The 14,562-nt window shown below is 35.5% G+C and overlaps 1 protein-coding gene and 1 pseudogene across 6 annotated transcripts in view; one reads left to right on the top strand and one right to left on the bottom strand.

Moving 5' to 3' along the window:
- CCDC88A (coiled-coil domain containing 88A) overlaps window positions 1–14,562 on the top strand; it is a 132,630-nt gene that overhangs the window by 48,528 nt on the left and 69,540 nt on the right. For all 6 annotated transcript variants that reach the window (XM_072742093.1, XM_072742092.1, XM_072742091.1 and 3 more), the window contains exons 6-8: window positions 2,100–2,183; window positions 3,672–3,812; window positions 13,965–14,137. In XM_072742093.1, the coding sequence (XP_072598194.1) occupies window positions 2,100–2,183; window positions 3,672–3,812; window positions 13,965–14,137 (398 nt within the window). The remainder of the gene's footprint in view (window positions 1–2,099; window positions 2,184–3,671; window positions 3,813–13,964; window positions 14,138–14,562) is intronic.
- On the bottom strand, window positions 6,426–8,501 carry LOC112915364 (sushi repeat-containing protein SRPX pseudogene; annotated as a pseudogene).

The raw sequence follows: 14,562 nt of genomic DNA, 5'->3' as shown, positions 1-14,562 counted from the left end.
GCTGTATTCTAAAACACTGATATAAAACATTTTATCTGATTATTCAACTTCAGAATTATATCTTCTCTCATTCTTTTTTCATCTTGATAGTTTTTTCTATCCCTCAAGATTCTATAACCTTCATTCTGTATGCCTTAAGAAAGCCTAACCTATTTATAAAATATAATCAGAATTCTTAAAAACTTTTACAGCTTGAATAAAGATGAAACTTAGTAGAAATTGTGGGTATTTTTAAGGGTAAAAGAAAAATTCTCATCGATTTATGTTGAGACTATATTAGAGGATGAGCTCCTAAAGATAGTATAAAAGAAGAAACAGTGGCTCTAGGGCTTAGAAAAGGGAAGTGTATGTGTTAAGTTTAAACCAAAGGCAAAGATATGGCAGTTGAATTGGGAGACCCTTCCAATGAGTCATAGTCATCATAATCCTGTTATTTTATGTGCTCATTGGCTCAGAAACTATATACATAGATCAACATCTTTGGAAGCATTTAGTTTATTTTGTAAAAAGATTTTATTTATTTGAGACAGAGAGGCAGGGATTGAGAGAGCGAGCCCGAGTGGTAGAGGAGGGAGAGGGAGAGGAAGAAGCAGATTCGCTGTTGAGCAAGGAGCCAGGGCTGGATCCCAGAACCCTGGGATCATGACCTGAAGTGAAAGCAGACACTTAACTGACTGAGCCACCCAGGCGCCCCTGGAAGCATTAAATTTAAAAATTGGGCACCCAGGCGCCCCTGGAAGCATTAAATTTAAAAATTACCTAAAAAGTGAATTTTGCTACAAATGTACTATCAGAAAGTCAACTTTAATTGTTCTCAGTAGACCTGTCAAATTTTATTTACTAGATTAAAAAAATTCTTGTTTTTAAATTGATTCATTTTCATCATCATTAAAAGTCAATTTCCTAGTCACAGAAACTGTATGTTCTTAGTAGTTTAATTTTAAATATTATTATATCGTTCTAATAATTTTGTTTTTATAGGACACAAAGCTTTTTGCACCATGAGAATGTGTTAAGTTAAATTGTAGGTAATAGAAGTAGAATGTTACAATTTGATATAATAAATATGTACAGTACAAAGCAGAACCTTGATAAGTTTCTTAATGATCAAAGAATCCATTTTTCTTTTCAGTGAGTATATTCTCTTCACTACTAGTTGGGTAATTGGCTCAGGCGATGCAACTAAGCTAGACAAGGCAGTGCTGTCTACTTTGTATGCACTTCTCATTTGGTAGCTGCAAGAATACAGTTATACCAGCAGTTGGATTGCGGTTTAAGAGTTGTAGATGGGAGGCAGAGGTATCAAGATGCATGTTAAACTGTTATTCAGTACTGACTGGAAAGAAAAAGGTTAAGTTTACATCATAATACTTTAAATTTATATAAAGATTTTTAAAAGTTATACAATAAAGAAATACTGCCTTTATTCAACTCAGTACATGCATACTTGTATATACACTCTTAAATTTTGCCCCTGGTAACTTTATATTATGGTAGAAACAAATCAAATATTTATTGTATTACCTTATAAATGTTGAACTGGGCCTCAAAAATAGGTTTCTTTAGTAAGATTGATAGAATGAAGATGTGGGAATGTATTGTAAGCTTGAAGTAAAAATTGCTTACAATTTTTTTTTTTTTCCCAAGAAGAAAGGCTGTTTTGTTTGATGATAGCCAAAGACTGACTGAGCTTTTTTGGCTGTATTCCGATTTCTGCCACTGACTCACTGTGTTTTTTGGCAAGTAACTTACCCTCCCTGAAACAAGTTCTTGATTCTTTACTTTTCTGTTTGTAAAGTTAGCATAATAATATTGTACTGACCTCAGATGGGTTGTGTAATGGTTTCCCTCTTTAGAACTTTACAGCATAAAAATAGTATGGGTTTTTGGTGCTGTGCTTTTTAAATAAATATTTCTAAATTGTTATCTTTTCATTAGGTAAGTATATTAGACCATTTAAATGCAAAACAAACAAAACCCTCATTGTACTGTTCAAAACATAGCCAGGCTTCTTGGTCTGATGAGTTTTTAAGTTATTTACGACATATAAGGATTATATCCCATAAAACGTGAATGATCATTTTATTAATTTCTTTTAGTGTCAGAAAAAAGAAGAATTTATTGAAAGAATTCAAGGTTTAGATTTTGATACAAAAGCAGCAGTTGCCGCACATATTCAAGAGGTAATAACCTATATACAGTTTTTATATAAAAACTTTTATGAAGCTTGTGGTGTGTTTCTATCTCCCCAAATACTTGAAATCCTAGGACAAGCAAGAACAAATCAAGGTCAGATACAGATGGACCCTTCTGATAGACAAATTGTCGGCTTCTCTTTAGAGATAGCTTCTTAAAGGAATCCTCATGGCACAGGGCTAACTACAGTGTACTGTTGCCTTTATTCATAGGGACGTTAGGTAGAAAGTGTTTGAGGAATGAAGTGTATGCCTTTGTTAGCACAGAATGAACAGTATTGTAAATGGAAGCAGCAGAAAGTGGATCACTGCCTGTAATTCAAAACTAAAGTGAGGTAAGATGATAGCTTGGTACTAAGTCATTCCAGTGATTTGTTTGAATGAATGGACATAGTATAATTTTTAATGAAGATATTAGTTGAATTATAACACATTAGTGATTTGTAACATCTGTATAAAAACTTCAGTCTAGGACATATTAAAATAGTTAACAGATGCTGTTTTTGCATCTATCTAATTACAAGCTTTTAATCTTAAGACATTTTAGAACTAGATCATAAACTTTACATATTGATTAGAAAGAGAAGGAAAGGGAGAGAATTTTTAAATAGTAAAAATTGGTAGTGTTTAAAATACTCTCTATTTGAATAACCTGTGTTGAATATATCATCTTTCTTCTTCATTAGCATTCATAGAGTCCAGCTTTCTTGTCTGTAATATTGTTGTCAACAGTCAGCATATTAGTACTCCACAAAATACAGGATTTTTTTTGGGTAGTTTTCCCTTATATATGTTTGTTTATCCTAGCTTTGTGGTTTATATTTTATTTTGAATAAATGCTAAGTATTGCAAGTTACTAAATTTGCCATCATTCTTGAAAGTGTTATTTTTGTGGTTTCTTGTGAAAGTTAAAGCAGAGTATCAAAATCACAGAAAAAGAAAGCAAGAAATAAATATTATGTTTACGTAACTTTCCCATTCTTTTAAAAATCTTTGTGTTAGTTTCTCCTAAGATTTTATGGCATTGTTGTCTTCAGACTCTATAAAAGATGTAGATTTTCAAGTATAAAAGTGCAATAACATGTATCCTATGGGATTAAAAAACTTTTGCTTTTGAATCAAGCACAATAAATTTAGTCTTACCTAAAGGAAAGTTCAAAAGTTCAATTAATTTTGTTAAAGCAGTTGTCAAACATATCAATTTTACCTTCTCCTAGCAATGCCTGCAGTGTTTTTCTTTTTAGTTGATAGAAAAGCAAATATTTGTATATTTGTAGATAATATTTAGTAAAAATAATTCTTAGTATTAGCCTTTTCATCATTCATTAATTTCAAGGGTTCTTTAGGCATCATTTGTTTCTCATATTTTTGTGGTAAGGGATATATGATATTTGAGCTAATATTGTACTAAAATGAAATCAGTTTTTAAGTATTATCCATTCTAAAAAATTGTTTATTTTGGTCGGTTTGCTAAAGGTAACCCATAATCAGGAAAATGTGTTTGACCTGCAATGGATGGAAGTGACTGATATGTCTCAAGAGGAAATAGAACCACTCTTGAAAAACATGGCATTACATCTAAAAAGACTTATAGATGAGAGAGATGAACATTCAGAGGTTTGTAATTTTCTTTAAGTATATTGTGAAAATTTGCTTTCCAAAAAAAAAGTGGTTTCAGAGGGTTTTCAACATTGATACTCTGTTTCTTAGGGACAGGTAATAAAGTACTTTATGTCTGTTTTTGTGCAAAACAGGAACCAAAAAGGATAGATAAGAGCCCCAAATTGCTAGTAAAGAGATTGCAATTAGATTTTCTTTTCTCCTTTCTTTTAAATTATTATTATTTTGTTCCTGTGTTTTTAAGTCATTCCCACAGTTCTGGCAACAGTACAAAAGTGTGAAACTTGAAAATACTATTGGTGTAAATGGAAAAATCATTTCCTTGAAGCATGAGAATTTGCTTAAGGTTAATTTCTTAGTTTTATTGCCACATTTTGAGGTTGGAAAAATAAGTTTAATAAAAGGAGAATAACAGGTGTTCTGAATAAAGTGTCTCACAAAAGGTTTCGAGTTTTTATAGTTAGTAAATGAGGTGTGATTTTTTAAAGGAATTATTATAGGCTTCTGTAAGAGAGTACTTTGCTTTTTTAAAAGAGTAAAATGCACCAGGTTTTTTTGCCTGCAGTCTGAAAATCGCTAATAATTTTATAGGAGTCTAGACTTAGTGCATGTGATGGTGAGTAATATTTTGTTAATAGCAGACGAAAGTACTCTGCCATTCAGAAGAATGTGTAGCTTTGATCAGTTGTTCCATTTACTTGGGAGAGACAGGGTGTGTGTGTGTGTGTGTGTGTGTGTGTTTAGAGATTTGTTTGAGAGAGTGAAAGAGAGCATGAGCAGGAGGGACAGGGGGAGAGGGAGAAGCAGCATCTCAAGCAGACTCCGCACTGAGCATGGAGCCCAACATACCTCATTCCAGGACCCTGATTTCCTAACCTGCGCTGAAGCCAGGAGTTGGATCTTAACCGACTGTGCCATCCAGGTGCCCCTGGAAGAGACAGTTTTGAGCTTATTTACAGAGAATTTGGTTACTCTCTGGGCTAATGAAAGACTTGCATAGGAGAAATTCCTGAAGGTTTTTTTTTTCTGAGCAATACTTTCATGTTGCTATAGATGGGAATTTTTAGTTTCTCTTTAGGCATTAAAAGAGGGGGGAAAAGGCATTAAAAGAGAAGAAGAGATAGGAAATAAATATTTTAGAGCAACAACTAAATTTTTTAAAAACCTAAGGCAGTAAGACCAAAGGAAGAGTGAATTGAAAAATGTCCCTAATGTATATCACACCTATCCTGATATAGATTATTTTATTTTCAGTCTGCGTTTTGACCCATATGCTTTATCTTCTTTTTATATTGGTACCTTTTTACCGCTTTGTTGATTTTCTACAGCATTCTTCTATTTTTATTTCTTCTTTTTGTATTTTGATAAGGTGCCCTCCAGCTTCTGAGGGCATGTATGAATTGTTTGATCTCACTGCCATGAAGTTACTGATATGGGGTGAAGAAGGATATTATTTTGGAGAAATGAGAATGAAGTATTTGTTATGATCTTTTTAAAATTTTTAATTAAATTCATTTTGACAACATAGAGTATAACACCCAGTGCTCATCCCATCAAGTGCTCTCTTTAGGGCCCATCACCCAGCTACCCCATTCCCCTACCCACCTCCCCTTCTGCAACCCTTTGTTTCCCAGAGTTAGAGTATTTGTTATGATCTATGTCAAAACTAAGGAATATGAAACACTGTTGTGATTATTTGAAAAGTCGTTTAAGATGTATTATCCTGCCTCATTAAGCTTTTTAGTTGGATTTATTTTTTAACAAGAAAAAGGTGAAAAAAAAAAAGAAAAAGGTGATCATGTTTTCTTTTCTCAGGTATCTGGAAACAAGTTGCTAGCTGGCTTGAAGCTAGTTCTCTAGGGAAAATTTTTTTAAAAATTTTCTTTCTACCTTTTTATTTTTAAGATTTTTATTTATTTATTCATGAAAGGTAGAGAGAGAGACACACACACACACACACACACACACAGAGGTAGAGGGAGAAGCAGGCTCCATGTAGGGAGCCCGATGTGGGATTCGATCCTGGAACTCCAGGATCACGCCCTGGGTCAAAGGCAGGTGCCAAACCGCTGAGCCACCCAGGGGTCTCTAGGGGAAAATTTTTTAATTTGAATCACCAATGAACTAATTAGAAAAGATCCTTAAAAATAATTGTGAAAAATATTAGACAAATGTAAATACAATATATAAATGCAATAATTTTGTATTATTCAATTGGATTGAAACAAGTTCTTATTTAGATTTTCTCTTTAGCTCTATTTTTTCCTCCAAAATATTTTATATAAAATTTTATATAAAAAATAAAATAGAAGAACGTTGTATGTCACACTGAATAAACACATTGAAAGTATGTGTATGGTTGTGGTTTCTAATTTCTCTACAAAATTTACTAGGAGGAAAGAAAGGAATAAGTATCATATTCATAACATTTTTTGGAACACTTTAGAGTACAAAAGCAGCATGCTCATTTTTCAGTGCAAAGAAAATTTAAAAGACTTAAAAATATGAATAAAAAATCTGTACATTCGATTATTTTTAAGGTCTTTCCATGTGTATCATTATGCAGAAAGAAAAATGGAACTTCCAAGAGTGGAAACATCATATCAGGTGTTACACATAGGTCTGGCCCTTTTCAGCTTGCAGACCCATCTCTCTTAAGAGGAAGGTGTCACTTAGTTTGAAGAGGGCCCTAGACCTCATCAGGGAGATATAGTGCTCTTGTTCATGTCATGCTTACCCACAAGCACCATGCTGAAGGAATATAGTAGGATTTGCAGTAACATCCTGACCTACAGAGCTAATACAGATTACAGGCATAATCTCTGCTCCTGTAGTATTGATGGGGCCAGGAACATGCCTATCAGATCCACTGTGATGATGTGTCAAAGATCTAGGCCACACTGTGATTGTGGAAGCATTCCCATCTGCAGGTAGCAGAGGAGGACTGTGGATATGGACACAATGAGGAGTCTTCTTTTCTCATAAAACTGATACAGAAGCCATAAAACTACTATTCTGACACCCACATTGACATTCATGGCTGTGCACGTAGGCTCTATGCCAGTCTAGGCCAGGTTGGATGGGCCGACTTGGGCAAGGCTACCCTTTTGCTTGTGGCCTCTGATGCAGCAGAACTAACAGGTGGTTCTGTTTATTGCTGCTGCTGGAACACATATAAGTGTTCCCTAGAGTATTGGTTTTACTTTTTTGTCTGATTCTTACGTTAACTTGAAATTTGCAAATGTCCTTATTCTCAGCTGTCACAGACTGTACTGGCTTTGTGACCTCCTAGAAAATTTGAGCTTTGGGGGATGCTTTTTAGTATAACATTAATTAGAATTCTTTCTGCTTTGTTTCTTCCCTTTGGGGTCTCCACGGAACCTGGACTGTCAGCTTATTAATAAGTTAAGCAATGTATTCCTTCCTACTTGGCCACTTAATTCTAGAAGGTTCCATATCAACAAAGGAGGCTAGTTGGCTACTCCAGGCCTTTTTATCCATACATGTTGTATATTTTGGTGAGCAGTAACATTCCAGGAGTTAAAGTAGGCACCATCTATGTACTTAAATATCCTCTATTTGTTGGCATGGCAAGGGTAGGACATCACTTTTCAGTCAGTAGTAGGAAGCTTCAGGCTACACAGAGGAAATGTCCTTCCTTGTCAAAACAGAGAGTCCTTTTTTTCTGTTTTGATTGATCCTTTGCTGTAATTCTTTCACTTCAGTCTAGAATGTGTAAATTTGGTCATTCTTTTTAATTACTCTTCACTTCTTATTAATTCTTTGTAGCATATATTTCTTAAGTCCTCTTTTACTAAAAACCAAATAGGAGATTTTAATGAATTTAAGATCTCTTTATTGTCAGTTTATTTTATGCCAAGTGTTATATTTATAATATACTATCTTTGTAAGTCTGTACAAAAACCCAAGCTTATAAATGAAGATACTTGGGCTCAGAGAAGTTAAACAGTTTGCCAAGTCTAATTCCAACCCCCATGTTCTTGTTTATAAAACTTTTGCCCAAATCCATGATTGTGCTGAGCACATCTCTGATTCTTTCCTTTAATTAGGAATTCTGCAAGTAATTAAGTCACCTGAGTTTTTTTCTTAGCTTTTGTATCTTTTTATTTTCATTCTTCAGTGTATATTAATGAATACAGGCATTTTTGCAAGATCTTGTGCTAAGAGTGCTTGGGAGCAACAAACCGATAAACTTTCAAAAAAAGGATCAAAGATCTTTACAATCTAGTGGGGAATTTATTTTAATAAAATAATTGGTTTTTTAAATTAAGTTTTTATTTAGATTCCAGTAGCTGACAAAGTGTAATATTAGTTTCAGGTGTAGAATTTAGTAATTCAGTACTTAACTACAGCATTTAGTGTTCATCACAGGAAGTGCAGTCTTTAATCTCCACCTATTTCATTTATCCTGGCACCTCCCCTCTGGTAACCATCAGTTTGTTCTCTATAGTTAAGGATATAAGAGAGGTTTGCCACTCTCTTTTCCTCTGCTCTTTGTTTGTTTTGTTTTGTCTCTTAAATTCCACATATGAGTGAGTTATTTCACTTACTATATAATACTCTCTAGCTCCATTCATGTCCTTGCAAATGGCAAGACTTCATTCTTTCTTATAGCTGAGCAGTACTCTGTGATACACACACCCACGCCACATCCTCTTTATCCATTCATCCGTCGATGAACATTTGGGCTGTTTCCATAGTTTGGTTTTTGTAGATAATGCTGCTCTAAACGTTGGGGTGCATGTATCCCTTTGAATTAGTATTTTTGTATTCCTTGAGTAAATACCTACTAGTATTGAGTAGTATTTGCTGGGTTATAGGGTGTTTCTATCTTTCACTTTTTGAGGAACCTCCATGCTATTTTCCAGAGTTTGCATTCCCAGCAGCAGTGCAAAAGGGTTCCCCTTTCTCCACATCCTTGCCAACACCTGTTGTTTCTTGTGCTTTTGATTTTAGCCATTCTGACAGGTGTAAGGTGCTATCTCCTTGTAGTGTGGATTTGTTTTCCCTGATCATGAGTGATGTTGAGCATCTTTTCCTGTGTCTGTTGGCCATCTGGATGTCTTCTTTGGAAAAATGTCTATTCATGTCTTCTGTCTGTTGTTTAATTGGATTATTCATGTTTGGTGTTGGGTTTTAGAAGTTCTTTATAGATTTTGGATATTTACTCTTTATCACTGGCAAGTATGTCATTTGCAAGTATCTTCTCCCACTCTGTAAGTTGCCTTTTAGTTTTGTTGATTGTTTCCTTCACTGTGCAGAACCTTTTTATTTTGATGAAGTTCCAGTAGTTACTTGTCTTTGTTTCCCTTGCCTCAGAATTTGCTACGGCCAGTATCAAAAAAGTTACTGCCTGTGTTCTTCTTCTGTAGGATTTTTATAGTTTCAGGTCTTGCAGTTAGGTCTTTAATCCATTTTGAGTTGATTTATGTGCTTGTATAAGAAAGTGGTCCAGTTTCATTCTTTTATGTTTATTCATGTGACTGTCCAGTTTAACACCATTTATTGAAGAGACCATTTTTTTTCCATTGGATATTCTTTCCTGCTTTGTTGAAGATTATTGACTGTATAGTTGTGAGTTCATTTCTGGGTTTTCTATTCTGTTCCATTGACCTACATGTCAATTTTTATACCAATACCATACTATTTTGATCACTAGACCTTTGTAATATAACTTGAAGTCTGAAATTGTGATGCCTCCAGCTTTGCTTTACTGTAATAAAATTTTAAAAGTTAAAAATACCCAAAAAAGACATATATCTAAATACTAACTAAGGAAGATGTTACTTACAACTGCTAGTGGAATGTCTAGGATCAAAAGTGTCAGGGAAGGCTTATGAAATTATTTTATGCTTTATGGTTTTTTTAAGATTTTATTTATTCATGAGAGACACAGAGGGAGGAGAGGCAGAGACATAGGCAGAGGGAGAAGGCTCCCTGTGTGGTGCCTGATGCGGGACTCAATCCCAGGACCTCGGGATCACAACCTGAGCCAAAGGCAGGCGCTCGACCACTGAGCCACTCGGGCATCCCTATATTATGCTTTAATGACATTTTTTTGGTCAGGTTTAAAAAAAACATGTTTGGAGGCCTTGAGCTAAAGGAACTATTACCATTAGAGAAAAGTCATATTGTCTATAAAACCTTTAATGGAAAATGCCTCTGGATACTCTTGACTCTTAGTACTAGGTTTCTTTTTTCTTTTTCGAAAATATTTTGCAGCCCGTAGTTGTTTTGTACTTGGCATCTGGAAACTTTTTTTTAAAGATTTATTCAGAGAGACACAGAGAGAGAGAGAGGCAGAGACATAGGTTAGACGGAGAAGCAGAATCCCTGCAGGGAGCCCGATGCAGGACTTGATCCTGGATCCTGGGATCACTCCTGAGCTGAAGGCAGATGCTCCACCACTGAGCCACCCAGGCATCCCTGGAAACTCTTGATATCTCCATAATACCACCTACTAAGTTCAAATGTAATACATGTCTTCAGTACTTTTCTTGAGTTTTATATTTTGTGAGTCATTCAGTTAAATAATTTTGAGCAGCTATTTTTGGGCTCAGTACTATGTTAAATGAGATCAGAGATACAGAGGAGTTACAAGAAAGATCACATCAGGGGGATCCATGGGTGGCTCAGCAGTTTGGCGCCTGCCTTTGGCCCAGGGGGCGATCCTGGAGTCCCGGGATCGAGTCCCGCGTCGGGCTCCCGGCATGGAGCCTGCTTCTCCCTCTGCCTGTGTCTCTGCCTCTCTCTCTCTCTCTCTCTCTCTCTCTCTCTCTATCATAAATAAATAAATAAATCTTTTTTTAAAAAAAAGAAAGAAAGAAAGAAAGATCACATCAGGTTTATGGGAGAAAAAAAATCACATTGTAAATGAAAAACATAAGATAGCATATAATTCTAATTTGTGCATAAAACATATTAAGTATTATGCACAGGCACTATTATTAGAGTCAGAAGGTGTTAGAAGTCAAGATTAAAGATAATGGAGACAGTAAGAAAATATATAAATGAAAATTGACTCGATGAAGGTTGAGCCTAGATGCTAAGGCAAAGATCAAGATTAAAGATAATGGAGACAGTAAGAAAATATATAAATGAAAATTGACTCGATGAAGGTTGAGCCTAGACTGGTATAGAGATTATTAGTAACATTATTCACAGAGACAGACACTTGGGCTGGGCATATTGAATAGGTAGATAAGAAGAAGTAGTGTCAATAAGCATATAAACTACCCTTAAAAATGTAGCAATGAAAGAGAAATAGAGGGGTAACAAGGGAAATGTCTTTTTTTTTCCTAGATAGAAGGTACTTATATATGTTTGAAGAACAGGAGAAAAAAGCCAGTAGGAAGAGAGAAGTTGAAAACATTCCAGAGGAATGGCTCAGTGGTTGAGTTGAGCGTCTGCTTTTGGCTCAGGGCGTGAATCTGGAGTCCTGGGATCAAGTCCTACATCGGACTCCCTGCATGGAGCCTGCTTCTCCCTCTGCCGGTGTCTCTGCCTCTCTATGTCTCTCATGAATAGATAAATAAAATCTAAAAAAAAAAAAGAAAGAAAATGTTCCAGAAATAAGGACTATATGTTGGGAGCAAAAGGTGCATAAAAATGGAGGATTTAATCTCCGGTCGTTTTGTTTCTTTGACAAGTTGGAGGAGAGGTCACTTGTTGAAAGCGATAATAGCAGTTTACAGGTGGAGGCTTAAGTAGAGAAAAGGGAATATGTTTAAAATAGTCATTGTAGAGAAATTTGTCAAGAAATCAACAAGGTTTTTTTTTTTCTTTTTTTTTTCTTTTTTTATTTATTTATTTATTTATGATAGTCACAGAGAGAGAGAGAGAGAGAGAGAGGCAGAGACACAGGCAGAGGGAGAAGCAGGCTCCATGCACCAGGAGCCTGATGTGGGATTCAATCCCGGGTCTCCAGTATCGCGCCCTGGGCCAAAGGCAGGCGCCAAACCGCTGCGCCACCCAGGGATCCCAACAAGGTTTTCAATTAAAGAACTGATGGGCAATGAAAAGAGCTTAACTGAAAATAGATGGCAAGATATGTTGTAGGACTGTATATTTCTTGGACAAGGAATAAAAAAGAAATGATGGTAAGGGAAATGACATAGTCTTTGAGTCAAAGACTCAGACACTTTTGTTTTTCCCCAAAGAGTGGGCTATAGTCAAAGAATGGTATGGTAATGTTATATTAGAAAATAAGGATGAGGGATCCCTGGGTGGCGCAGCGGTTTGGCGCCTGCCTTTGGCCCAGGGTGTGATCCTGGAGACCTGGGATCGAATCCCACGTCAGGCTCCCGGTGCATGGAGCCTGCTTTTCCCCCTGCCTGTGTCTCTGCCTCTCTCTCTCACTGTGTGCCTATCATAAATAAATAAAAATTTAAAAAAAAGAAAATAAGGATGACAGTTAAGCATTTAATTGTAGTTTCAGGCTGAGTAGGAACTCTAGAGTAGCCAGGAATAATCTGGACAGAAAGGAGGAGTTGAGTGATTAAAGGTTCAGGCATAGGTATGGTGCCATTGGAGTAATGCTAGTAATGGAGTCATGGCACAGAGAGGAATGATTCCTTCACTGGAAGAGTCTGTATTGAATAGGGAGTGGGTGTGGAGTTGCAAAGAGAAAAGGCCCTGAGATGTCGTGTTCTATAGTTCATCCATAGGGATACTGGGATTTGCAAAAGCAGTAGTTGGACAGACTTTGATTAGGTGCTAAAATATATTCCAAGAAAAAGAAATGAATTCTGATGGGTGGTTTAAAAAAACAAAAAAGAAAAGAAGGATAAAAGTAATGATTTAGTGAGGACGTTATAAGACTTGGTGATAAGAAAGCAAAATGGTGATTTCATGGTCCTGAGGTAGTTACTTCTGCCTGGAGTAAGACAGTTGAAATTACTCTCCAAGACAATATCTCTCTGCCTCAGAAGTTTGAAAGAAAAGCTGAGAAATTGGTTTAGAATAAGAGAATTTTCCAATTACAGGAAAATTGGAAGAATGGAGGAATATGATAGAGTGAGGTAAATAGAAGATAAGTAGCCCTTGAAGTTCAGAATTGGGGAAAGTAGAATGAGATTTGTATCCCATGGAGAGACTAGAGAAAGAAATAATGGAACTGTTGAGATGAGATGCAGATTATAATTAGTATTGTAAGAAAGAAAATATAGGATATGGAGTCAAGAGACTGGCCCTGGAGTCTTAGCATTGCTGTAACTAGTTTTGTGATTGTGGAAATATCAGTCTCTGCCTTAGTAACATTACTTGCAGAATTAAGCGATTGAACTAAACCTCTAACATTCTCTTAGATCCCTCTGAGATCCTTGTTTACAGTTCTAGAGCAATATTGTCTAATTCTACAGTGATGACGAAATTGTATTTCTGTGCTGTCCAATATAGTAACCACTACCTACATGTGGCTGTTATAAGTTTAAAATGTGACTAGTGTGAGGAAGGACTTGTCTTTTTAACTTTTAAAATTTATAATTAGCCCCTTGTGCTACTGGCTATCATATTGGACAGCATAGTTGTAGACATATTGCTCTAAAATAAAAAACTATTGTAGTTTTTTTATAGGTTGATTTCTTTCCTGTGTCAACAGGTCTTATACCTTTCTATCTATATCTTATATCTTTCTAGTTGCTATCTAGTTGCTCTCTAGTGTAGTTCTTTTACCATAATTGATTTCCTTTATTAAGAAATTTAGGAAGAGTGAAAAGTATTAATTCATTGTTCTCATGTTATTTAGTAAATAGCTAATCCATAACTGTTGTATGAAACTTTTTAAAAAGAGAGCTAAGTATCACAAAGTTTTTTTTTTTTTTTTAAGATTTTATTTATTTATTCATGAGAGACACAGAGAGAGAGGCAGAGACATAGGCCAAGGGAGAGGCAGGCTCCTTGCAGGGAGCCCAGTGTGGGACTTGATCCTAGACCCTGGGATCATGCCCTGAGGTGAAGGCGGCGCTAACCTGCTGAGCCACCCAGGTGTCCTACACAAAGTTATTTTTGACTAATGAATTGTTTTTGATATTATAAGATAGTACTTAGACTTAGTGAATAATGTTGATGTGCTTAGTTCTCTGATATGTAGAATACTAACAGTGATTCTTTATTTCTATATTTCCTTAGACAATTGTAGAACTCTCTGAAGAAAGAGATGGTCTTCATTTTTTACCCCATGCCTCTTCATCTGCACAGTCACCCTGTGGTTCTCCAGGCATGAAGCGAACAGAAAGTCGACAACATCTGTCAGTGGAACTGGCAGATGCTAAGGCAAAGATAAGAAGGCTTAGGCAGGAATTGTAAGTTGGTGATTCTCAAGGCTTATTGAATTTACATGGTCGCAAAGATGACCTAAAAATGTTTTTCAGCTTATGGAATATAGATCAGTTGTTCCAACTGCTAGCTTGTGTCAGAATTTTTTCTAGTATTTGTCAAAATGAGAAAAATAAGGAGACTGGCATAAAGTTTTCCTGATCCTAAACCTTACCAATTTAAAGGTTGTCCTTTATTTTGAATTTATGTCCTTCCTGCCTTTCTTATATTAAAATGATCTTTCTTGTATAAAATATATTGTTCTTCCTTGGCAAATTTTTTAAATTTTTAATTTTTATATTCTTTGAAATCCACAATACTGGCAACCACGGGTACAGGTCAGTAAGTTTAGCTTTTTTAAAATTAATGTTATAAAAGACTGAATTTTTGGCATACAGTATTACAAAAAATA

The sequence above is a fragment of the Vulpes vulpes genome, chromosome 16 (assembly GCF_048418805.1).
Source record: "Vulpes vulpes isolate BD-2025 chromosome 16, VulVul3, whole genome shotgun sequence".
NCBI classification, from domain to species: domain Eukaryota; kingdom Metazoa; phylum Chordata; class Mammalia; order Carnivora; family Canidae; genus Vulpes; species Vulpes vulpes.
The sequence above is the reverse complement of the archived record's forward strand: the minus strand, read 5'-3'. Positions and strand labels throughout refer to the sequence as shown.